Source organism: Amphiura filiformis, chromosome 1, assembly GCF_039555335.1.
Source record: "Amphiura filiformis chromosome 1, Afil_fr2py, whole genome shotgun sequence".
NCBI lineage: Eukaryota > Metazoa > Echinodermata > Ophiuroidea > Amphilepidida > Amphiuridae > Amphiura > Amphiura filiformis.
The window spans coordinates 80,701,533-80,728,353 of NC_092628.1; the positions used below are offsets into that span (position 1 = coordinate 80,701,533).

At 37.1% G+C, this 26,821-nt stretch overlaps 1 protein-coding gene across 1 annotated transcript in view; it reads left to right on the top strand.

Annotated features, from left to right (window-relative positions):
* LOC140154376 (disintegrin and metalloproteinase domain-containing protein 10-like) overlaps positions 1–17,080 on the top strand; it is a 46,159-nt gene extending 29,079 nt beyond the window's left edge. The window contains exons 4-14 of the mRNA XM_072176945.1: positions 727–977; positions 1,882–2,193; positions 3,452–3,632; positions 4,217–4,380; positions 5,401–5,575; positions 6,981–7,158; positions 10,364–10,471; positions 12,152–12,236; positions 13,262–13,379; positions 14,293–14,555; positions 15,747–17,080. Coding sequence (XP_072033046.1) covers positions 727–977; positions 1,882–2,193; positions 3,452–3,632; positions 4,217–4,380; positions 5,401–5,575; positions 6,981–7,158; positions 10,364–10,471; positions 12,152–12,236; positions 13,262–13,379; positions 14,293–14,555; positions 15,747–15,932 — 2,021 coding nt within the window. The 3' untranslated portion in view covers positions 15,933–17,080. The remainder of the gene's footprint in view (positions 1–726; positions 978–1,881; positions 2,194–3,451; positions 3,633–4,216; positions 4,381–5,400; positions 5,576–6,980; positions 7,159–10,363; positions 10,472–12,151; positions 12,237–13,261; positions 13,380–14,292; positions 14,556–15,746) is intronic.
* The last annotated feature ends 9,741 nt before the right edge of the window (positions 17,081–26,821 follow it).

Genomic DNA, 26,821 nt, shown 5'->3' on the forward strand with positions numbered 1-26,821 from the left:
TAGCAACAATTTTGGGCACATACAAGCGCATCTTTCTTTTTAGACATGTAAGCGTTGAGGGCTTCTATTTCTCCACGCATAGTAACTCCTGTAATCTGGTCAAAATCACCATGGATATGTGGTTTCACCTAACGTTATGGTTAAAGATGGGCAGTCGATGGTCTACATACTTGTTTGTTTATGGGTAAGAGGCTCATGCATTAATTCCTGACATGTCCTAGGCTAACGGCAAAGTATCATGTTCTTGATCTTGTGCGCTGGCATGTTGTTTACCCTGACCGCTCAATCAGAACACTAGGCTTGAACCTTGTATCTCAAATACAACCTTTGTAGCTCAGGTGGTAGAACATCAAGACTTGTCTTCCGAGGGTCTGTGGTTCAAGTCCCCGCACATTTCTCGAGCTTTTTTTTCTGGGCTTATTTACCTATTCTTTGGTTCATCTCATGTACCGTATGTCACATACGTACCCATTTTGCTGGTCGCAGTTTCTAATTATGCAGAGCTATACGCATGCGTACAAGGGTGGTTTGTTGGTACACTTGCTTGGCAACCGCGAAAAAAAATTACTACCGAATTTGAAGTAAACCAATGCATGTTATGTTTACATTGTAATTTAATGTTTAATATGTACTAGTATGGGATGTGTGGTTCTTTCTCCCCTTGTATGTGAGAAGATACCCAGTTTAATTGCAATTCCTTAATTTCACTTTGCTTATGATACACAGATGAGGAGAGAAGTTACAGTCATGGTGCCATCATCCAGGGTGTGTTCAGAGGTACCATCTATGATAAAGGAGAGGCTTATTTTGTTGAACCAGAGGCATTGCACTTTGAACAACCCCAAGATTTCCATTCCGTCATATACAAAGGCTCAGACGTCAATGACCCCCATGGAGACTTGGGGTCTTGTGGAGCAAAAAAAGGATATTCTGAAAAAATGCAAGCATTTGCAGAGACAGGAGAAGAGGACACTCAGGTATGACATATGAATTAGAGTTTGTTTGAATTAGTTTAGTAGAAAATCAAAACTGAATAGTTGTGATGGCATGGCTAATTAATGCAGTAGTAAAAGCCGGTACTCCATGATTGTGTTGTTGACATGGCAATGTTGTTCCTTTGGACAAGATAGTTTGCCTCACTTCACCTGTGTTTATTGGGTAGCTGGTAGGAAACAATCATGGGGCTAAGTAGTGGGAGGATGCAACCCAGAGGTGCAGGGTAATATAGTGCCTTTGAGAAGCAAAATGACTTTGATGTATCTTTATTGCATCATGGCAGTTGAGTAATCGTTTTAATAAGGTGGTATCTTCAAATGAAGTGTACAATGAACCACCATGTTTTATTATCTATAATAAATTACGGAGTTGGAAAACTTTTCGTAATAAAAACTCGAAGGGTGGCGATGCTTTTGCAAATTGCATTCTTGCAATGTTAATCATGCACAGAGTTACGCTGCATATTCGCCTGATTTTTTTTTTCAAACTTGGCGGTTGGTAAGCAGTGATAAAGCCTGAAGCATTGGGCAACTAAAGGGGGAACAGAGGAAACAGTGAGAGGTAAAGAGGGAGGTGTAACTATAGGAGGCGAGGGGGTAACGTATAAGAAGATCGACCATTTACAAACTGCTACAAACATCTCTGTCGTTTATGAATCACAAAAGACAGGTGAACGCTAGTATCATAAATTTGGTAGAATATATAATGACAAACTTATCCTGTGTACTTATCATCAAAACCTCTTATGTGTCCTTGGTCTATGTAACCTGTTGGCAGTTTTGTTTTAAACATGTTCAGGGGCCACAAGCACATAGGTTTGTCCTGCCCAACGATGTTGTCTTATTTGTTGCTCACAATAACTATCAAAAACTTTTTGTTTTGCAGAGCAATATGAATTGGAACCACAAATCCCACCATCCCAGTGAGAACAAATATGCAAGTGCACTGAACAGACAGCGACGTAGTATTGGTCAGCAGTGTGCTGATGATAAAACCTCGTGCAATTTGTTCCTCCAATCTGATCACACCTTCACAAGACATTACGCTGGACGAGCTGATTCTAACGACATTATGATTATCGAAAATGCTGTGATTGCTGCTCTCAATGATCATGTGTCTGCAATAAACGCCATTTATAATCCAGTGGATTTTGGTAGTGGCTGTATCAACGTAGGATTTTCTGTGGATAGAATCAGGGTTAGTATTATTACTTAGTTTGAGTTATAGGGACCAAACAACTTATAAGTGCTAAGTGATGGATCTTATAGACAACCAAAGAAAGGAACTTCAAAAGCCTGACACTAACATTAAAATAGATCAAATTATATGGATTAGAATGCATATGAGGATGTAGTATACATGTACAATTAAACAATATAAGGTCTTGTAAAGTTTTTGAATTTGCATCTTCCTTAGGATTTTGGATCACTGTGTCTTTATTTCTTGATAGATTTCAACAAATGAGGTCTTATATCCGAGCTAAAAGATGCTGCTATTGGCTGCTGGTTCTAATTTTAATATATATGTCTTTGTTTAGGATATACAGGGGTGAACATAACTGGTACCTTAATTCTTTTGCTGTCTGCATAGCAGAATACAGAAAGTGTGATGTTTTAATTATGAAGGTTGAAATAAATAACATTGCAGATTATGTATTAAATTAGGTGTAACCCCCATTAAAAAGTACAATTTTGCAATTGTTCAAATGAGAACTATCTTCATTTTCACCAACTGTTAAAACAGTTACATATGCAAATAAAGAGTTTCATTTGCATTTTTGGGCTAGCTTTGTTGTAATCATGCACACATGGTATGAGTGTACTTTAGCACAGCTGTGTAGAATGTGTAACATTAAAATTTGTTTGGCTTAAGCTTACACCTATTATTAGGCTTAGAGGGAAAACACAATCTCGCTTTTCTCACCGTGAATCTCGCTTTTTAGTGCTTTTCTTGCTTGTAAAAGATACATTTCTGCCACAAAAATCTATTTCTGTGGCGCATTCAATAGCCATTGCAACTAAAAAAGCTTAAGTTTGACCTGATTTTCCAGCCTAAATTTACAAAAACGGTCCATTTTCTGGCACATCCAAGCAACAACACAAGTACATGTAATATTCTTTATTTACTACTCAAACCTTTCCAGTATATTGACCTTTGAAGCTGATTTATGAGGACATTATTTGTGTATTTTTGATGATAGTCTGGTCGGCTATTTGTTTTGGTTATGGAGTCAAAAAAAGAAAGAAATACTGCCCTCAATTTGTTTAGAGGGGGAAGAAAATATATATTTTTTTCCTGCCAATTTTGGAGCATAAATCTTGCCTTTTCTCGCATTTTGAAGTTGCCATCTCGCATTTTTGGTCAAAAAATTGTGTTTTTTCTCTAAGCCTACCTATTAGTAGGTGAAGTTTTTTGTTGTTGTAGTTATTCAAAGTTTAAATCTTGATTTCCTCAGATTAATTCAACAGACGATCTAGTTGATACCAATCCTTTCCGTAATGAGAACATTGGTGTGGAGAAATTCTTGGAGTTAAACTCGCTACAAAATCATAACGACTACTGCCTAGCTTATATCTTTGCTGATAGAGATTTCAATGATGGCGTGCTTGGTTTAGCTTGGGTTGGATCAACGGGAAGTAAGTGCAGAAACAAAATGACAACCAAATATATTTTTTTTAAATTTTGCTAAAATTATGTAAAATTAGCAATTGATTTTTACTAAATATTTTTGAAAAAATTAGGAACATTTTCGATATGTATGCAAAAAAATCATCAAATTTTTGCCAGATTTTTCAAGCTTTCAGATCATTTTAGCCTTCAGAAAAAACAAAGTAACAAACAAAACTAAAAACCCAACTGATGGACCCTACTTAAGTCTGTTCTCTGTAAAACAAGTGGTGTTTTTTTTCGTCACCTTATGGTGAAATCATGTTTAGGAGGAGTTAGGACTGGTAGAAGTTTGCACATGACTCAAAATAGACACAAATTATATACAGGTTATTTGCTGGCAAAATAGCACTGGTTCAATCCAATTTTGCCATTCATCAAGTAATTAAGTTACTGATGATTTTGCTACCAGCCCTTCAAAACAGACAATTTTGAGTAGAAAGCAGCACATGTTCCAAACAGAATGGTAATTAACATGATTACCCAGTGCGTACATTTTGCTGTAAATAGCTTCTATACGTAGTTCTTAAACCATGTACGGTTAATTTTTCAGGTACATCTGGTGGTATTTGTGAGGTTTACAAGAAGTTCTCAGGTGGAATCAGTCAGAGTCTGAACACAGGAATTGTCACAATACAAAACTATGGATCACATGTACCCAGCAAAGTATCACACATCACATTCGCTCATGAAGTGGGACACAACTTTGGATCCCCAGTAAGTGGTTGCAATGTTACACTTGTGGTTATAAATTGTCAAAAATATTGGTTGGGAAGTTTTGGTTTCTGACACCTTATTGCCATCATTGTTTTCATTGTTATCTTGATTGTTGTCATCATTGTATTGGCATTATCTCTGTTGCTGCCTTTGTCATTGTCGTCCTACAGCCGTGATCATGTGATCTGGTTTGAGTGCAGAGAAGATATCTTACACTTCCCATAATGCATTTCTTCCATTTCAATTTTCTGTACCGATATGCTATGAAATATATCTAAGTGAACAGAGCACATCCAGATCTTGCAAAATATGTTTATTTCTCAACTATCGACCAATGTTTAGCTAGTCTATTTTCAACATGAAAACAAAGGGAACCTGTACAAAGTAATGAGAGTGTCATTTGATGACATGAGGGGATGTATTATGTTGCAAAGGACTCTGGGAAGGGTAAGATATCTTCTCTGGTTTGGATGCGTCAAGCTATCATCCCTTGATTTCTCAGCCAGTGTGAATGTATAGATTTCAATGTACTGAAAACAAAATTTGTTAAAAAAGTGGATGTTCCTATTTTTAAATAGGTTAAAACCATTCATTTTAAATGCCCCAAATGATAATATTGGGCTATTCCAGTTGAAATTCACACTACCCCTGTGGAAGATTTTGGAAATATCTTCCACAGAGAGAGTATGTTTTTCAAATGTAATTGGCCATGGTTAATCATTTTGAAACCCATACTCCCCCTGTGTTATGGATTTACCTATATCTTACACAACTGGAATGAGTATTTTAAAAAAATGGAAGTTACTCAATTGTCAATTCTTTTCAAAATTCATACTCCCTCTGTGGAATACTTTAGCTAAATCTTCCACAGGGGTAGTGTGGATTTCAAATGGAATGGCCCATTCTGTACCACTTTGTCATTTCAACCAGAAGCAATAGTAAATGATTTCCTTGAGTTGATTTAGCACGGATACAGAGCTCTAATAATTGACCACATATTATTGTTATTTTCACTTGCAGCATGACTTCCCAATGCCCTGCCGACCTGGAGATGATCCAAGCAAACGTGGCAGCGGTAATTACATCATGTACGCCAGTGCTACGTCCGGTGATAAAGCCAACAACAATAGATTCTCAGAATGCAGCAGGGATAACATGACTAGGGTTATTGAATCTAAGGGAGGATGCTTTGTCAGTACGTATACTATTTGATATGTGACCTGCTACCACAAAATTAGCATAAGGTCACAAGTTTGTAGTTTCGAGATGCCCTTGCTACTGTGTTGGTGTTCTTTGATCCTTATGCACTTGTTCAAGCCACTAGTATGTCTGTTTGTCCTTTGTGAATGGCGGCACAATGGGCCATTTTCGAAAGACATACTATTGGCTTGTACATGTGCGCGGCAAACAAAAAACATCAACTCAGTCAGCCAGGATGTCTTGAAACTACCAACTTGCGACTTTACGCTCATTTCGTAGTAGCAGTGCACGTATGTGATTGGTTATTATATCATAAGTTGCTCAACCATAAAAGTTTTGGAAATACATCTAGGAACTTAGTTTTTGCAACTTTGCTATGTTGACCTGACTTAACGTGACCAATCCAGCGAGTCAGTTGCCTGATGAAGTTTTGTGGTTCCAGATGCAACATAGAAAAGTTGCAAAAAGTAAGTTCCAGTTTTAGATTTATTTCCAAAATTCTGTTGACAACTGTTGGATGACTAAGAACATTCACTCATTCATAAAGGAAATATGTAACAAAATGTAATGTCAAAAATAATGAATTGGAATGCAGCAAATCAACTTAAAATGACTTGGTCCTATTTAAGGAATACTGTAGCAGAATTAGGATATTTAGTATATTGATTTTGTCCTTCAATGCAAATATCTATTTAACCAGCATGCTGAAGGTGCCCTAAGAAATTTAAGAAACAAGTGATTAATCAATTTAATTGGCAGTAAAGTTAGTACAGTTGACAAGGCATCAAATTATGTGTGAGAGGTCCCAAGTTCAAGCCCCAGTGAGGTAAGAAAATGTTCTCTTGAAAATGATAATGCTAGCTTGAAATTCCCTTGCACAAGAAACTAGCTGCCTAATTGTCACAGTTTACCAAAACATTACCTGGGGAGCTGATTCTGGTTGCAAGGGTTATGTGTTGTAGACTAGGAGATTGTGCCTTTATTGAGCTGCTTCCCTGCATGGTGTATAATGGTTATAAGGTGTGTCTTGGGCCACAGTGTTCAGCGAAAATCTGTAAAGTGTGCTGAGAGGCCTGTGGGTTGACATTAGGCACTATAAAGCTGTGAATTTATTTATTTGTTTCATCAGTTCCAGAGGCTTGCCATAATGCTGTAACACACTTTTGAAATGTGAATACTATAGTAAGTTGCACGAACAAGAAGACATAAACTCTACACACTGGGGATGTTATTGCATAGGCAGTTTCCAGCTTTTGTAAACCACTGTATTTCAGGTGGGATCTTAAAAGTATACTTGAAAGATTGCACATACATGTAGATGAATTGTAATTAACCATATCATTTGCTTCAAACTCCTGCCTTGTGTTTCTGACAGTTTGTATGTTTGGTTTCCTGTACAGAATCGGACCGTGCTGTGTGCGGTAATCGTATCGTAGACCCTGGTGAGGAATGTGACTGTGGATACGAAGACCAGTGTACTGACAAATGTTGTACACCACGCACAGCAAATGAGCCTATTGATAACGACCCAATGGCATGTAAATTAAAACAAGGGCAGCGCGGAAAAGTTGAATGCAGGTATGTGCTTAATGCTAAATTGGAGCATATCTCCCCACTTTTAAGGGTGTGTGGCCCAATTTACAGCATCATCCCCCGCTTTACCTCATCAAAATGCAAACTTTGCGATCAGATGAAAGTTCATTATTTTCTTTATATAGTGTGCAGTACACATAAACAACATGAACTAGTAACCGCTCTGTTAACATGTACTGTATGAATCTAAGAATAGGGATTTTAGACAAATTTGGTATGAATTTCCAGAAGATATTTAGAGTACTAGTGCACCTGCAGCTGTAATGGCCCTGTAGCTATTAGGGCACCATCTGCATGATAGACATACTTTTTGACCCCAGATGACCTTTGAACTCGGATGACCTCGATGTAATTTTTCATGCTCCCTCATATCAATTTTAAGCACAATAGGGCAGTTTAAATTTAGCCCCTAGATGACCTTTGACCTCGGTTGACCTCAATTTTGTTTCGTACATATATTCCCCTCATATCAAGGATTCCACCCACCAAGTTTGAGCCCGATAGGACAAAGTTTGAAATCCATGACCTTTGACCTTCGACTTCGGTTGACCTCCATATGTTTTTCATGCTTCTCTCATACGAAGGATTCCACCCACCAAGTTTGAGCCAGATCGGACAAAGTTTGCAATGTGACCCCTCCGTAATGACCTTTGACCTCGGTTGACCTCGATTTTATTTTGGGCATATATTCCCCTTGTATCAAGGATCCCACCCACCAAGTTTGAGCCCGATCGGACAAAGTTTGAAATTTGACCCCTCCGTAATGACCTTTGACCTTGGTTGACCTCGATTTTATTTTGCCCATATATTCCCCTCGCATCAAGGACCCCACCTGCCAAGTTTGGGCCCGATCGGACAAAGTTTGAAATTTTGACCTTTGACTTCCGATGACCTTTCAACCCACCCGGTCAACATGCTTTTCCCGTTACGGATCCATATCCGTAATATCGCATCGATGCGTCGAAGCGCGGCAGAACGCATAGCCGGACAGACACACAGATAACGGCTATTATTTTAGTAGTATTGAAATTTAACCCCTCCATAATGACCTTTGACCTCGGTTGACCTCAATTTCATTTCGGGCATATATTCCCCTCGCATCAAGGATTCCACCCACCAAGTTTGAGCCCGATCGGACAAAGTTTGAAATATGACCCCTCCGTAATGACCTTTGACCTCGGTTGACCTCAATTTTATTTCGGGCATATATTCCCCTCGTATCAAGGATTCCACCCACCAAGTTTGAGCCCGATCGGCCAAAGTTTGACATTTAACCCCTCCGTAATGACCTTTGACCTCGGTTGACCTCAATTTTATTTCGGGCATATATTCACCTCGTATCAAGGATCCCACCTACCAAGTTTGGGCCCGATCGGACAAAGTTGAAATTTTGACCTTTGACCTTGACCTCCGATGACCTTTCAAACTACCCCATAAACGTGGAATGCCCGATACCTATCTATATCCGAAATATCGGAGTGATGCGTCAAGCCGGCGTAAACGCATTGCCGGACAGACGGACAGACAGAGCTTACGATTTTATTAGTACTAGTGCACCTGCAGCTGTGAGAGCCCTGATGCTGTGAGAGCACTGGCATGATAGCGATACTGTTTGATGACCTAAGACCTCGGTGTAATTTTTTTCATGCTCCCCTCATACGAAGGATTCCACCTATCAAGTTTAAGCCCAATAGGGCAAAGTTTAAATTTAGCCCCTACATGACCTTTGACCTCAATTTTGTTTTGCGCATATATTCCCATCGTATCAAGGATTCCACCCACCAAGTTTGAGCCCGATAGGACAAAGTTTGAAATCCATGACCTTTGACCTTTGACCTCGGATGACCTCCATATAATGTTTTTCATGCTCCCCTCATACGGGTTTCACCCACCAAGTTTGAGCCCGATCTGACCAAGTTTGAAATTTGACCCCTCCGTAATGACCTTTGACCTCAGTCGACCTCGATTTTATTTTGGGCATATATTCCCCTCATATCAAGGATCCCACCCATCAAGTGTGGGCCCGATCGGACAAAGTTTGAAATTTTGACCTTTGACCTTGACCTCCGATGACCTTCGAAACTACCCGGTAAACAGCGCCCGCCCGGTACCCATCTATGTCTGCAATATCGAACGATGCGTCGGCGCCGCGTAAACGCATAGCCGGACAGACACACAGACGGACAGACAGAGCTTATGATTATTATAGTACTAGTGCACCTGCGGCTGTGAGAGCCCAGATGCTGTGAGAGCACTGGCATGATAGCGATACTGTTTGACCCCAGATGACCTTTGAACTCGGATGACCTTGGTGCAATTTTTCATGCTCCCCTCAGTGATACAAAGGATTCCACCTATCAAGTTTAAGCCCAATAGGGCAAAGTTTAAATTTAGTCCCTACATGACCTTTGACCTCGGTTGACCTCAATTTTGTTTTATGATATATTCCCTCAGATCAAGGATTGCACCCACCAAGTTTGAACCCTATAGGACAAAGTTTGAAATCCATGACCTTTGACCTTTGACCTCGGATGACCTCCATATAATGTTTTTCATGCTCCCCTCATACGAAGGTTTCGACCCACCAAGTTTGAGCCCGGTCGGACAAAGTTTGAAATTTGACCCCTCCGTAATGACCTTTGACCTCGGTTGACCCCGATTTTATTTCGCGCATTATCGTCCCCTCCTATCAAGGATTCCACCCACCAAGTTTGGGCCCGATCGGACAAAGTTTGAAATTTTGACCTTTGACCTTGACCTCCGATGACCTTCAAAACCACATGGCCGACATGCTTTTCCCAATACCTACCTATATGCGAAATTTCAGCGCGATGCGTCAAGCAACGCTAAACGCATAGCCGGACAGACAGATAGATAGACAGATAGACAGACAGATAGAGAGAGACCGCTCATTATTTTATTAGTATAGATAGATAGATAATACCATCTTGATCTTGGTAATGCAAATACTTTCATTACATTGTATGTGTGATGCCCATTAATGGATTCTTTAAATGAAGATTTTTTTAGAGGATTTTATTTAACAAATTCATGCCGACATGCAACAATGAGGAAAAAGTTGTGATTGTATTAATTGTATTTAAATGGATTTGTTGTAGTTATCATTAAATTGTTTTTGTTTTCTTTATGGTCCAATAAAAATGTGTTGTTTTCTTTTTTCTTTTGACAGCCCATCTCAAGGACCTTGCTGTGACTCAGAACAATGTGAATTCATCGCATTAGCAAGGAACCATGAGTGTAGAGCAATGTCGGAATGCAGTGGCAATTCATTTTGCAAATATCCTTTTCAGAATAACCAATGTTCACAGGCTTTAATACCTGCTTGACATCAAATAATTATGTGGCCTGCTCCAACATAATGAGCATAAAGTCGCAAATTGATAGTTTCAAGACTTTCTGGCTGCTTGGCTGATGTTCTGTGTGTGATGCACACCTGTACAAGCCAGTAGTATGTAAGGACATACTACTGGCTTGTACATGTGTGGGTCAAACAAAGAACATCAACTCAGCGGTCAGAAGGTCTTGAAACTACCAATTTGCGACATCACGCTAGGTTGAGTGTTGTTTTTGTTGTCCTTGTTTGTTTTTGTGGCTGAAACTGCTTCGTTTTGAGATTTTACCATGAGCTAAACAAAGATTTCATTTCACTATCTTAAGACCAGCATATTAGCATTTATATTCAAATCATATTTTAATGATATCATAGTCAAGCATTAAAAATCCTTAGGGAATGAAGAAACCCAGGAGCAAAATTTGTTGAAACCTCACATTGGAAAACCCTTTGTTAAGCTACTTTGTCTGAGCATTAATTTATTTAGAGGTTAATAACTGCGCATCGAGATTTGGAGGGCATTGAGAAAAATCTAAACATTTTGCCTTTGGAACCGAGGGATATTCCAAGGTCCAAAGCAAAATGTTTAGATTTTTCACAATGCCCGATATATAACCGATGCAAAGTTATTAACCTCATTCATAACCGCCACTTTGAGCTCTTAACTTTACAAAATAACACAAAATTTTCCTCAAAAGTTTGTAAAAATAAACAATTTTTACATCTTCCCTTTCCCAAAATCGATCAGGCTAAAACAAAACGACCAATAACAAAAGTGCGTATTAGAATCTGTGCCAATATGGTAGCGCCGCAATCCAAATACGCAGCCAGCGCCACAAGCCAGTTCGTTGGACACACAATACGGCGCGCAGAAGTCAATTGTGTGCGACATTGGAACAATTACGCATTTTGCGGTCAATTGTGAGATATTAATGACCTCGATTTATGTCGCTTTTCACAAATAATAAAATATGATTGGATCGCACGCATCGCGTTTATTAATGAGGTTATGAATACAGCTTAGTTCCTAAGATAATACTCATGTTAACCCACATTGCACTCAAAAAGTTAGCGGTCCAAGCGTTTAAACAGGGAAATTAAGCTGGGACACATATTTCCGTCAATTACAAGTTTGAAGTTACAACAAGTTCGCAATAGTGACGTTTTAAATGAAGGAACTATTTGTTATGCATATTTAAGATGAAATTAATTACAATAATACATTGTATATTGATAAAAAGATAATTTTGTTTGTTATGTTAATAACAGGTTATAGAACTGGAATCTATCTTATTACTATTCAAATCAAGTATGCTAAATACGTAGTACTAAATACAATATACTGAATAGAACTTAGGCTGGTCAAAGCTGCTGTTGAACCGTTAAAATGTAAGGTCAGGAATTTTTTCAGATTGAAATTAAATTAATTTTATGCCGTACTTGATTAAGTGATTAATAATGATAGATTGATGATGCATTCATGAATCATGTGTTTAATATTTACCAGTAGACTAATACTTTGAGCTTTAAAATGTTACCGGCCAGCCGTACTCCAACTGGCAACTAGACTGCTAATCAGGAAAGTAAAAAAAAATCAACTTGTATATTTCCTTGACTCCTTCATACTGGGTGGTCAGCAGCGTGTCCAGATTCAATGCCTGTAGCCAACCAGACAGAGTGTAGTGATAATAAACAAATTTGTATTAATGGGGTATGTATAGAAATATGTTAATAATCATGATTTTTAAAAAAGCCAACAAAACATGTAGTGATTTATAGTGTGCTATAAATAAATAAATATTGCTATGACAAATCCACATTATCTGATGCAACATTTCATTAGCAGTCAAGCTGGCTCAATCGATATGTGACACAATCAAGGGAAATGAGTCGGATTTCGCTAATATTGATTTTGAGATATTGGCAAGGAAAGTGTTAAAATTCTTTTGTTTTATATTGTTTTCACCGATTGATAAATTGACGCAACTTCACAAAGAAAAGTCATATCAACATCACGTTTTCAGTTTCTGAAAGCTCTAAATGTCCTAAATTTCAGTTTCTGAAAGCTCTAATTATCTCTAAATGTCCTCTTGACTTTAGAAACATGTGTAAAACTAATTTTTGACCAGGGTCAACATGTGACTCATTCCTCTTGATCATGTCACATATGGTGTTCGACTGTGGTGTGAGAGGTTTCGGGTTCGAATCTTGGCAGTGGTTTAGTACGTTCTTGTGAAAAATTTGAGTTAGCTTGAAATTACTCTGGACAAGGAACTTGCATGTATTAACCCGTACGAAACTCAGGGAGCTGATTGTGGTTGGGAAAGTCAATTGTGGCATGTCTTGGGTGTGCACTCCTAAGCAGCAAATTCCCTGAGATGTAGTTGAATGGTTTATGGAATGATATGGGGCCGTAGTGGCCAGCGACAACCTGTAAAGTGTGCTGAGGCTTGTGGATCAATAGTGTGCCTGTGCGTAGCACACTATAAATCACTGCAGGTTTTTTATTATTCTCACTAGAAAATTGCTAAATTATTAGACCATGGACAAAGATGGTGAATAAAAGGATGAGATGATGATGGTGACAACGATGATGATGATAATATTGATGAAGACTAGAATGGTGTTGAAAGATTGCACTTTGAAAAAGTTTTTATGGTTTTGGTACTTTCATTGATTGGTTAACATGACTAAATTTATTTACATTCATGGAGCATTTTGATTTAATTTCTTTAGGAATGTAGCGGCTCTATATGTTTGAAATTTGGAATGGAAGAATGTTATTGTGACCCACCAAACGACAAAGAGAATGACAAAGAAGATCACTCTTGTCATTTATGCTGTCAAGACATAGGTAAGTAGACCACAGTGGAAGGGTATTGTCTATGGGATGTACATCAGTGTAGGCGCATCTTGGTGCCATCATGGGATGAAAGTTTTCCCGATTCATTAGGATTTCCTGTTATTTTCAATGTAAGCAAGCATTCCCGATTTAGCATTCGCTAAAAAGATTACGCCATGAGCAAGCTCTTACATCCTGTGGAATATAGGACTGCAAATGATTTCAGTACTCTTTATATATCAAATTGGGCTATTACAGTTGAAATCCATGCATGAATTTCAACTGGAATAGCGCATTCACATGGTGTTTTTATAAAGGTAATGCTTTTTCTTTGTGATACTGAATCACATGCACTTATTCATTCATTCATTCATTTATTTATTGTTCACAATTCACATAAAAATACAAAATACGCACTAAAATATCACTACATCAAAATACCATCAAAGAATCATGGAGGAGATGGCCGAAAGGCCAGTAAGGCCAGAGGTAGCCATCCCATTTAACAGAAAAGTTAAAAACAACAAACAAACAAACAAGAACCAAAAAAGCTACAATGCTTATATGGTGCAGTGATAGCTTTAGAAACCATACTCTTTTGAACGGGGATGAATAATTATCGATGTCAAATTTGTTGCCAAGAAGTAACTAAATATCTATTATACAAACTGTATCAAAATGATTGGTACCCACTAGTTGTGATGGATATTGAAAAGCCTGCTTCCAAATGCATCAATGAAATGACCATAATTTGTTGTTATATGATTGTATCAACATATTATGTGGATCCTATGTGGCATTTTGATGTAGCAGTGATGTCATAATCACTGGATATTGATGGGTACCAATCATTTAGATACAGTCTGTATCACCTCTATAAAGTGATTCATCCATTATCTTCATAATATTACTTTTCACTCAACAGATCAACCTGACACTTGTATGAGTACACTTATCATCCCAGCGTTTGCCAATCACACTGCAAAGTATGGAGAGAAGTCACCATATGATAAGGATGCTACAACTTTAGTACTATGGCAGCAGCCAGGTGCACCATGCAATGAGTACCAGGGTTACTGCGATGTCTTCTACAAATGTAGGGATGTTGATTCTAATGGGCCCTTGTCTAGGCTTACTCAGGCAATCTTGAATCCAGAATTATATGAAAATATAGCAGATTGGATAAGGGTAAGATAATAGATTATGGAATTAGGCAGGAAAAACCTCCTATGTGCTTGTGGCCCCTGAACATGTTTAAAACAAAACTACCATCAGGTTACATAATGAGGTTTTGCTTTAATCATGTTCAGGGGCCAATGACACAGGAGGTTTTTCCTGCCCAATGACGATATGGAATTGAGCTATTCCTGTTGAAATCCATACACCCCCTATGGAAGACATGACCTTAATCTACACAATAGGGAGTGTGAGTTTCAAATGGGGTTACCTGAATGGGTGACTCCATTTGGATTCTACACCCCCTGTGTGGGAGATTAAGGTCATGTCTTCCATAGGGGGTGTATGGATTTCAAGTGGAATCGCCCATCAGCTGTCACTGAATGGAAACATAAATGAGTACAGCATCAGATATGTAGTTGTAGTGTTGTATAGACATATTTGAATATAGCAAAGTTGGACAGAGATGTGTGTGTGTGTATAGCAAGAATTGGAATCAATGTTAAGCGCGAGAACTTGATTTGAATCAGATAGAGATTGCAACTAGTCACGTTTTAGATCGAGCAATGTGATATGGAAAAAAAAACCCAGTGCATCTGTCAAGATTCGAACCGGCGACCTTCGTAATATTAGCACGACGCTCTAACCAACTGAGCAACAGGCATGCTGGAGAAGAGCGAAAGATTGAAATCTAAAGGTAATAGGTTCAAGTGATGTTCGTCACATTCTTAGCGGAAGGCATCAGAACTGCATATGAAGGTTGCTAGTTCAAATCCAGCCAGATGCACTGGTATTTTTTTTCAACATGTATGTGTGCTGGCTGCTGGGGGTAAAGTTCGTCTATCCACCCAGAGAACTATAGTCCGTCAACTTAGAAGTACAAAGTAAATAGACTTTGGAAACTGGAGTTATGAGAAGAATTATTTCAGTGCAATGCATGTGTAAATGCTGCATTGCCAATGCCAATTGCTGCACGTTTTGTACTTGCCAACGGCACCACGCTCTTTATGCGTCACGTTTTTTAAACATGCAGTGCGTGTGAAGCAAAGCATCAAGCCCCGATGCCACAGATTTACATTGTACTTGTAGTTGATGGACTATAAGTATAATGCTTTCAATGTGATATGATATTGAATGTCTGATCTATGATGATGTGTAATAATAGTAACCAATATTCTCTTTGTTTTTTTTCTATTTCTACAGACTAATTGGTGGGCAGCCCTACTTATAGCATTAGGTGTTATAATTATCTTGGCAATATTTATTCAAATCTGTAGTGTACATACACCAAGTAGTAACCCTAATCTACCCAAACACAGGCAGCTGACTCTACCCAGGTCACATGGTGCACGTAATAGGAATCGCACTAACAACCTTGAGATGGCGTGATGATTGAACCAATTTAATCATTAAATTTTTTCTATGGGTTTCTTATTTTCTATGCTAAAATGTATGATTACTTGATGTCAGGGTTTAAAAATCAAAAGTATGGTTTGACTTAAATAATAAATTGAAGTCAAAATACACTTTTTGGTTCTTTTTTTTTTTAACCAAAAGTATGTTTTGATTTCAATATCAAATTGATTTTTCGAAGGATCAAGGTATTGAGATATTATATTGGTGAGAAATATGCCTGGACAAAATGGAGAATGGGCACATTTGGAGAGAATTTATTGCTTCTCCAGATAGAGTAATATATGTGAGCAATTGAAGGAAATGAGCTCACTTTCTGGGAAATTCCAGGCGGGGACAAATCATTTCAGTATTTAAATAGAACAAAATAACTAAACGAAATGAAGTGTATGTTATGTGGTAGTAACCACTGAAACATGTTTTTGAGTTTGAAAACACTGATCATCAAGTAATGTGAAGTTAGAAAAATGTGCAACATGACTTATGACTACAAAGTGTGAGAGTGGCAATACATAGTATATACAAATGAATTCTGACCAACAAGACTGCATGTCTTTATATGCCATAATTGCCATTGGTAGGAGTTGTAAGAATATGTTGGAAGAATCACAGTCATACTCTATCTGTAAAGGTTGTGTGAATATAGCCATGTTTTACATGCACAGATTGCACGGTACCTATGATGTGCCCTTAATGCAGTCAAGGTGTACCACTGAATTACTGTGGCATAATTTTCTTCCATGATGCCTGTGATTTAAAATGGAATTAACACATTAGAAGCTCCATTTGAAACTCAATCCTCCCTTTGTGAAATATTTAGGTTGAATCTTTCTCAGAGGGTGTATGAAACTCAAATGGAGCTGCCTGAGTGCTCATTCCATTTGAAATTCATACTCCCCTGTGGCAGATATTTCCAAAATCTTCCACAGGGGTAGTGTGGATTTTAAATGGAATAGCCCATTTACGGTGCTACCCATATATACAGATGGAGTCTCACTGTGAAATATTATACATGTACCCAGATATGTAGCTCTTAAGAGGGAAACAAAGCATGCCATTACTGGAATCATTTATTTGTCTTTCATTTAATTCCATATCTGTATTTTATTTCTTGTGACGGTCACGATGAGTTGAGTTTCGAGAATGCCAAAGGAATATAGCATTGGGCTGATACATTTAAAATCCACACTACCCCTGTGGAAGATTTTGGAACTTACCTACAGGGGAGTATGATTTTCAAATGAAATGAACACATTGGGCAGTTCCATCTGAATTTCATGCACCCTCTGAGAAAGATTTAACCTGAATCTTCCACAGAGGGAGGCTGAGTTTCAAATGGAGCTGTCTATGTGTTCATTTCATTTGAAAATCATACTCCCCCTGTGGAAGATATTTCCAAAATCTTCCACAGGGGTATTGTGGATTTTAATTGTAACAGCCCATTTAGTCATTTTTATTGAGTGTTAAGGTTTCTAATGCTTGTTGTCTTTTTATGGCACACTATGTCAGGTGCTTTGGTGGTGAGATAAGCAGCTATGCAAATTGATGGTAATATTGCTCGGATTTAATGTTGACTACCAACATGTCTTTCATAAAAAAAATAATAATAATAAAAAATAAAAAATATCTGCAAGAGGGAAGATGCTAAATTGTAGTGCAAATTTTGTGCTTCTTCTCAGTCAGTGTTATTGACGAGTGTATATGGACTTGTTGTTTGGCTTTTTGTAGAAGAGCAGTTTGGAAATCTAGCTAGGGTGATTATTGTGTTTTGGACAAATGTCAATGTTATTTATTATTATTTCTGATGGTATTGCGCATGTTTTCAATGTTTCCCTCTTTGTAGCTAACAAAGTGAAAGTTCTCATTATACTATCATTTTTACTTCCACTTTAAAAAGTTAACAATTGTGAAATATATTGAATTGGACCTTAACAAACACGCACACATCAACTTTCCTGTTAGCTGTTAGGTATCCACTTTTGTGGCGGATAGCAATTCAAGGTCAATATGAGTGATTCAAATGTTATGCTGGTAATTAGAGTTGAAGTCGAGTTGCCCAAATAACTAGTGTCAAAATAAGTTATGTTACAGAACTGGAATTGGTTCCTGGTGTTGTGGTATGCCAAATGCTTCTGCAATTAAATATTGCAGCTGAATAGGCTTTTCATAATTACATGATATTTGGAGTATTTAGTATGACTGCAATTGGCTGCATAATGATTGTATCAGCCAACTTTGACTTTGCATTACTGTAGCAAAACAAATTTATTAAAAAATTGAAACAATATTGCAAAGTTACCAGAACAAAAATATGTACAAAAAAGTTATTGATAAATGATATTATAAGTGAGAATTCCCACTTTGAAAAAACAAAAGCATAGATTTTAACAAATGTTCATCACAATGATAGAAATGTGCCTTGTGCTACGTTTATACATAGCTGTAAAAATATCAAAACAAAAACTGTTGAATAACTGGTTTTTGGTTTGAAGTTGAACCATAATGCATAAATAAATGCAAAGATTGCTTATGTCTTGTTTATTAGTCTTGTATAGGGAAATGTGGTAAAATGTTTCTAGAATCTATACACATGGACAAAATATTCCCATTTTTATTCAAAATACCTATTCTTTACCTATTGTGTGAAATGATATAGATATGAACATGTATTTACATAATTTTTGTATTTACATAAAATATGAGCCATTAGGTATAATTCACCATGGCAACAAATGTCTTTTTGATATCACCATGGTAACAAATAGTTCATACAGGATTGGAGGAATGGGAATATTTTGTCAGCACATGTGTTATGATTCTGCTTTTTATAAAACAAAATAATGTGATGTAGATATGATACAATGTGCATTGCTAATAACATGTTTATAAGAAATTGTCTTTTTTTGATATTTGTAAATATTATGTAAAAGAAGAGATGACAAATCACTCATTGAGTAATAATTTAACAAACCGCTATTCATTTGTATATTATGTTAATATATACAGTTAAAGATATCATTTCCCAATATGAAACTATGTTGGTATAGGGTATTGTATTTTTTTGAAAAGTAAGCAGCACATGACAAATAGAGATGTTTCTAAGAAGGGATTTGGTTCGTAAAAAATGTGAGAGATTCAACTTAGAAAATGGATGAAACTTCAACAACACATACATTAGTTGCTAATGTCAAATTGGTAATACCATCTAAAATCAACTGTGAGCTACTGAATTTGCTAAGGTAACATTTGGTAGATGCAACACATTTGGAGATGTATGCGACTTCAGTACACTATTACATCAATGGTAGCTGAAGAGGCCAGATAGTTGTAACTGACAAGAAATTCCCTTAAAAGGGAAGCTACTTAAAGGCACTATCAGTGATTGGTTAAATCAGAAAAGCTTAAAATCAGATTTTTGTAAAGAATATAGGTGTGCTAACATACCCTCCAAGTGATTAGATCGAACATGACTTGATAAGGGTAAAAGGTTACATTTTAGTTAGTTGGACGAGTCTGTCCGGTAGACACTTTCAGCTACATGCAATTGAATAGAGCTTCCTATTTATCAACACTGCCATTTTCATTCTTTTTGCCAATTTGTTTCCTTTTTGCCAACACCTAATGATAATTGTATTGACTTATTCTTCACTTTAAAGACATTCTTTTTAAAAAAATAGACTATTTTTATTGCTGTTCATGGATCACTGATAGAGCCTTTAATAATAGTATGTGTTGAAGTGCTAATTTGAAATATTGTTAATATCCTTAGCTGGTCCACTGTTCCTAATGAATGTATATAATGGGATTATCCAGTTGAATCCATACACCCCCTATATAAGACATGATCTTACTCTTGCACACAGGTGTGGGAGAGTAGTGTCATCTCATCTATAGGAGGTGTATATATTTCAACTGAAATACCCCAATGAACATTACTTGTGATACAAATTTAGATTAGAATGTAATAAGGCTCATGGAGCACAGGATGTTGACAACATTTCAAATAAGCCTGTTGAAGTTTCATTATTCAGTTTTAATTTGTTTCTGCTCTCTGAAAAAAGTATTCATCTGATTCCAACCTTATATTTTCCATAAAATACATATTATTTGTCAAATAATAAATGCTGCCCAATGATGATAATTGCAGCAGTTACCTCTTTTGAATGGATAAAGAAACAACTGTTTTGTGGTTTTCCAAATATAAAGTATTACTCAAAGAAATCCATAAATACAGAAGAACATATTTATTACATTCACTAAAAATAATATATTAAAGTTTATATATTTTTAACAAATCTGGGAACACCTATGCTGCAAAATGTGTTCTTTAGTTTAATGATCTTCCCCAGTATATCCTATTTAGGTCTGATCTGTTTTTTAATTGTGACCTGCTCCCAAGTTGGTAATTTTGAGACTCTTTGCTGCTGAAGTGATGTTCTTTGTTTTATGCACACATGTACATGCCAGTAGAATGTCTTTGTGAATAGAGTAATACATACATACATACATACAATAGGCTTTTATATAGCGCCATTTCAAATGATCACAGCGCTCAATACAACATAGCAAGAAAAATATAGCAAAACCATGACAGAATATAAGCAAATGCAATAAAAGCAATTATATTTCTGAAAACAGGAATGTTTTCAGCCCTTTTTTGAACACTGGCAAAGAGTTGGAGGAGCGGACAGAAACAGGTAGCTGGTTCCACAACTTAGGAGCTGTGAAAGCAAAAGCCTTATCAGCGGCTGACTTAAATGAACGGTAGTGGAGTTTGGGCACATGCAGGTGAGTGGCATCGGTGGCCGATCGAAGTCCTCGTCTTCCAGGGATATATAATGACAAGGAGGATGCCAAATAATCCGCCCCAAGCCAGCAAGGCACTTGTAAACATACAACATGGCTTTGTAGTAGACTCTCTCCCTCACGGGCAGCCAGTGCAATTCGTGGAGCAATGGGGTAGCATGGTCTTTCTTGGCTGCAAGAAAAATTACCTTGGCTGCCCAATTCTCTAGTCTTTGAAGACGAGCAATTTCAGTGACATTCGAACCCAAAAGTAAGATGTTACCATAATCCAATCTGGATAGAACGAGTGAGCGAATAACATTGTTACAAGTATCAAAGTCTAGAAAATGACGAATGCGAGAGATGTTACGGAAATGGTAGGTTATGCTGCGTGAGAGAGAAGTAACTTGGGTGGACATGGACATTTGGCTATCGAAAACGACACCAAGGTTGCGCATGGTCTCAGTAGGCTCAATCACAATATTACCAATGTGAAGTTTGACAGCAGGCATGCGGCGTTTGTTGAAAGATGATAAAGCAACAAAAATAATCTGTATGCCAGTAGAATGTCCTTTGTAGATGGGGCACATCATGCACAATGGAGCATTCCCAAAGGACATACTACTGGCTTGTACATATGTGCATCAAATAAAAACCAGCAACTCAGCAGCCAGGAGGTCTCACTCAAAACTACCAATTTGCGACTTAATGCTCATTTTGTGGGAGCGTGTCACAATTTATTTAATTTCTTCCATATAGCTACTTAGTGATATTGCCAGTTATTTCATCACATTCCAAATTGCAATTCAATCGATAAAATATCTTTCATCATTAAGAAAAAGAACAATATTGTCGCTTTTCAAGATTTGAAATAATAAGCAGTCAAATAGATCCTAACCTTGAAAATGGGATATTCCAGCTGAAATCCATACCCTCTATGGAATACATGACCTTACGCTCCCACAGGGAGTGTGATTTTCAAATGGGGCTACCTGAATGTATGACTCCCATTTAAAATCTACACCCCCTGTGTGGGAGATTAAGGTCATGTCTAACATAAGAGGGGCATATGGATTTCAACTGGACTAGCCCAATATATTTGTATCCTATAGTGTCAAGATAAGTTTAAACTTATATAGTCACTGGTATTTAAACATATAATTGTGGCTTTCCTAAATTAACAAAAAAGAGAAATGTGGATGGTAATTTAACTATTAACCTTTTTATAGCATTTCATAGATATTCTTTAGTTAAGCTATTATTATATTTTGTTGATTAATAACTTTTAACAACCAGTTTGACTTTTTGGTCATACATCACAAGTCTGTTAGGAAAATAAACATGTGCACCATGAGACAAGAGTACTGCATATGCAAATGCGGCGCGCACTTGTGTTTACTTAGTGATTATAAATGTTAGCACCCTACTGCCTTGTGGAAGTGCCAAGTTTGCCACCAATTGACCAACATTTATACATCTCAGTGTACAATTATCTACTTGTAGGTTGGTATTGTCTTTGTTTCATTTGATTCAAATGCACATTCCATTATTGCACTGCGAATGTTATTATTATCATGTTACTCAGATCGTGGATAAGTTGTCATTGGATATCAACATTTGTTTTTTTACTCTTATTTTGCTTCCTCGAGAAGACTTTAAAGCTATTCTAGCAATTTAATTAAGAAAATGATGATATGGGATTGATTGCATGTGCAGGCAAAGGTGTAGAGCAAACAACAGATTACTGACTAAATGATGATCTGATTATGAACTCGGGTTATGAACCCAGGTCAGGTCCTAGGTCATGTCATGCCCTACACTAGGTTTCAGAGAAGAACGTGCTCAGATTGACGCGAGCGCCCTATACGCGGGGATTTGCATGTCCTTCAAGGACGCCGATCTGCGTTGATTTACGTTTGGACACATAATCGGCCAAACAGATTGCTATGATATTGCTATGATTGTCAGACGATTGATTCAGCCAATCAGAACCCCACTTCTGTGTTAATGCTCTACATGCTCTCAAAATGTAAACAACTGCCGTTCTTCTCTGACAAAAATTGTATGTGCTCATTATTTAGGTCAATTGTATAGTATCATGAAACTTCAACATTTTGCTTACAAGTGACAAGTTTTAACAGCTGCATTTGCTGAGAACATGTTAATATTATGTAGTTCTCAATACAGCATCAACAATCAACATGTCATTACCAATTGTTTTAAATAGGTTGTTATTGTTTATATTTATTTGATTTATAAGAAGACATCATCGCACCTTGTAACATTGATTATTTTGTCACAGTAATAGTTCAATTATTCAACCAATGCCTGTCCTGTACAATTTTAAATTCAGTAAGGTACTGACCATGTCAACTGCGATTGGGCTGTTCCACTTGAAGTCCATAATTGCCTATGGAAGACATAACCTTGTCCCCCACACAGGGAGTATGAATTTCAAATGAGATTACCTAATAGGCGGCGATTCTATTTGAAATCTACACCCCCTGTGTGGGGGATTGAGGTACACAGTTGGATTGACTTGATTGGTATTGTGAGTCACTGACTAGATTTATTTTGGTGTAATGTTAGTGTCTAATGTCATGCGTCCTGGCAAAATCTTGTCAAATTTCTTGGTCCAATCCGAATTGACTGTTGAAAATCATCAGATATGAATACAAAAGTATTACAGTTTTGTGTGCTATATATTTGTATTATGAATAAAACTTGTATCACAGATTAGGTATGGTTGATACCTAAAAGAAATTGTCATAAATGTTGAAAATCATATATAAAATCCCATGTTTTATAATGGATGGAGATTTTGAAACTCCAAAAATCATGTTTTGTGAATCAATTGGCTTATATGCCAACAGGAATATATTTGAAAATTCAAAGATTGGTGTACCCCAATTGCATAATAGGCCTATGTCTTAGATACTTTGCTGGTCAGAGTGGCCCATAACACCCCATAAGCCACTATAAATAATTCAGGGAAACCGTATCTTCAGGTGTGTACCCTTATCAGCCAAAGTTGAACCGTAGCAGCCAGCATTGATTCCTTGACTAAGTAAATCAGAATAATGAAGCACCAAAGTCAAAATGTTAACCAACCAAGACAAATTGACTGGTCTATTTGTAAATGTAACAAAAGGAAAATTAATGTGCAAGTTTATAGAACTTTTTTACTGACTTTCTACAACTCTGTACTCGATGGATGGAATTTTGTTTGTTTGTTTATTTGTGAGCGATTTTAGTAATGTTTTGTATCACTATAATTGTGTTGATTGGTATTCACATAAATACAGTGCTAACCAATTATACCTTTGTTTGGATCGTAAAAGGTGAGACTCTTAACATATTGGATTGATTTGAGGTTAATAGCTGCGCATCAGTTGTATGGAGGGCATTGTGAAACATTTTGCCTTTGGAACCGAGGAATATTCTGGGGGAGGTAGCCCCAAGGGATATTCAGAGGTCAAAAGCAAAATGTTTAGATTTTTCACTGTTTGAGGCATAAATGATGCAAAGTTATTAACTGAATTCATATTAACCATCGCTTTTAACTCCTCACTTTACAAGATAACAAGATTTTATTCTCTAAAATTGGTAATTTTTTAATCACAACTTACATTTTGCCCTTAGAAACATCAAACAGGCTAAAACGGATGACCAATTACAGCAGCGGAAAATCAGGCTATGTGCAAATACAGTTGTTGCACAGGTGTGAACTGGTCATTGTGTCACGCAATCTGTTTCTACATCAAATTCAGAAGTCATTGATGGATATCAATAACCTTTGTGCCTGTTTGCGTAATTGTGTATGTCCTCTAACAAGCAATTTGATTGGGGTTATACCTAAAGGTTATGAATATACAATATAAAATGGCATACATGCAGTGTGGGTGCAGCACCTACGCAAAGTGCACTTCGCATTTCGCGTATTGCATTTTGCATACTGCTTTTCTCAATGCAAGTTTAACTTGCACTTTATTGATCCTCATGGTAATCAAAATTAACAACTTTCACCTATTACGAGTTGAACAAATTATAACAGGAGCATGGAAAGTATGTTCAGATTGAGGGAGGAGGGCATGTTGTGAATAAACTGAAGTAGGCTGGACCTATTTGTAAGCAACTACTGCAAATACTTGGATAGAAACGTAAATGAAGTGACTTGTTATATATATATTACTTGGCTCAGTGGCAGAAGTGGAACAAATTGCACTCAGCATGGTAATGAAAATGGTTTGAAAATAAATTCAGGGTGAAATAGAAAATAGACAGCAAACCAGGTATTGAGCATTGGGGAGGGTTTGTACTTCAAGTGTTACAGAATGGATTGACAGTGTACAACCACCGATTCACTGGTGCAGAAGTGGGAAATTAGTGAAGGTAAAAGTGCACCAAGAGAGCTTACAAAGGTTTCCCACCTGGGGTGTAACAAGTTCATAGGATTTGTTACCACCATACATAGCATTTTGTTCTTCTGTTTTTTATTTCTATGTATGTATGTTATATGTACATTCTTGTAATTTGTAAATCAATACTGATATTAAATAGTCTTATTGAATATGGATCCCCAGTCATGTCCTGATCTTTTGGTGAAATGTAATTTCACACCCACTTTGTATGCTGTAAATTTCTTGATTGTATAAATAAACATTTTGATTTCATACAAAATATGTGTTAGTGTGATTACTTTGTTGCAAATGTATATTGGGTGAATGAGAATAATGATTTGTGACGTGTCATGTCAAAATCAGACACTTTTGGGCAGGTTATAAATTTTGAGGTTTTTACATATCTTAAATATAGAGATATTTTGCTCCATAACGCCATTTTCCCCAATGAAATCAGACATTCCTAAGCGAAGATAATGAGTTCGTAAGTTATGGTAATATAAAATTGGAAATTGAGATATCGGCCTTTAATATTTTATTGACAATGATGAGTAGGAATTACCGTAACCACCCGGGTATAAGCCCACCTCTGGGAACAAGGGCGCACTCAGGTATAAGCCCAGCACTAAATTTTGGCCAAGTTCTTAAATCAAATCAATGCTTTGCTCTCATATTTAAGAACAAATAAAAAAATATCCGTTGATAATTAACATTCCACACTTATAATTTTAAGAAATTGACATAGAAGATAGAAATTACTGGTACAGTTGGCATATACAAATGGGGGGTGATTGTTCATATTTTAAAATTCAAGCACTAGCCCTTCCCCGGTTATAAGCCCACCCCATTTTTGAAGTGAAATATGTCATCTAGGGGGGTGGGCTTATACCCGAGTGGTTACGGTACCTTGAAAAATGTCTCAAAAAATACAAGATGCCAGTTATATTCTGGTCTGAAACTATCAGACAATATTTTTAACATTATAACATCACAAATTTGCAACCCAAATTGTGAAAAAATCACCCTCGGGCAGATTTTTGGCTATTTCTCCATTTACGATCCTGCCCAAAAGTGTCTATGTGACCTAGAGGAAGCAAAGGTGGTGGATAATTTGCAATGAGTCTTGTGTGTGTGGATGAGTAATTACCATCAGTGATATCACATGAAACCATGCCTCATCCATGTTCTCTCTTTGCTTGCAATGGACTAGCACTTCAAATTTGGTATGTTATCCATTGGTTGGTTCCATGTAGAGTAGTCATTAGCAGAAAAACATCCTCAAAATGACCATACACCACAGATAAATTTGTGTTTGCACTTGCATAGTCCGTTGTAGTGTGACATCAAAAGTGACCATTGTTAGGTCCACTGGTTCATGCCATCTGTGTTCAAAACCACAATCAAAATGATCACAACCAACGCACTGAAGAGTCTATTGTTCTATTGTGTCTGATTTGAGCGCTGACATATTGGAAAATGTTGCCAATCAATATTAATGAAGTCGTGCGATCGACACCTACAACTGTTCAATTGGGCGACTTTGTTGTTAGGTGCTTTTATTCATACATTGGGCGTATCGAGCTGTATCGGTTGGTCCGCAATTACATTTAATATAGTATTATAGGCCTACAAGTATGATTTGCTTTGCTTTATTGATTGATTCAGAAATAGTATGGCTAT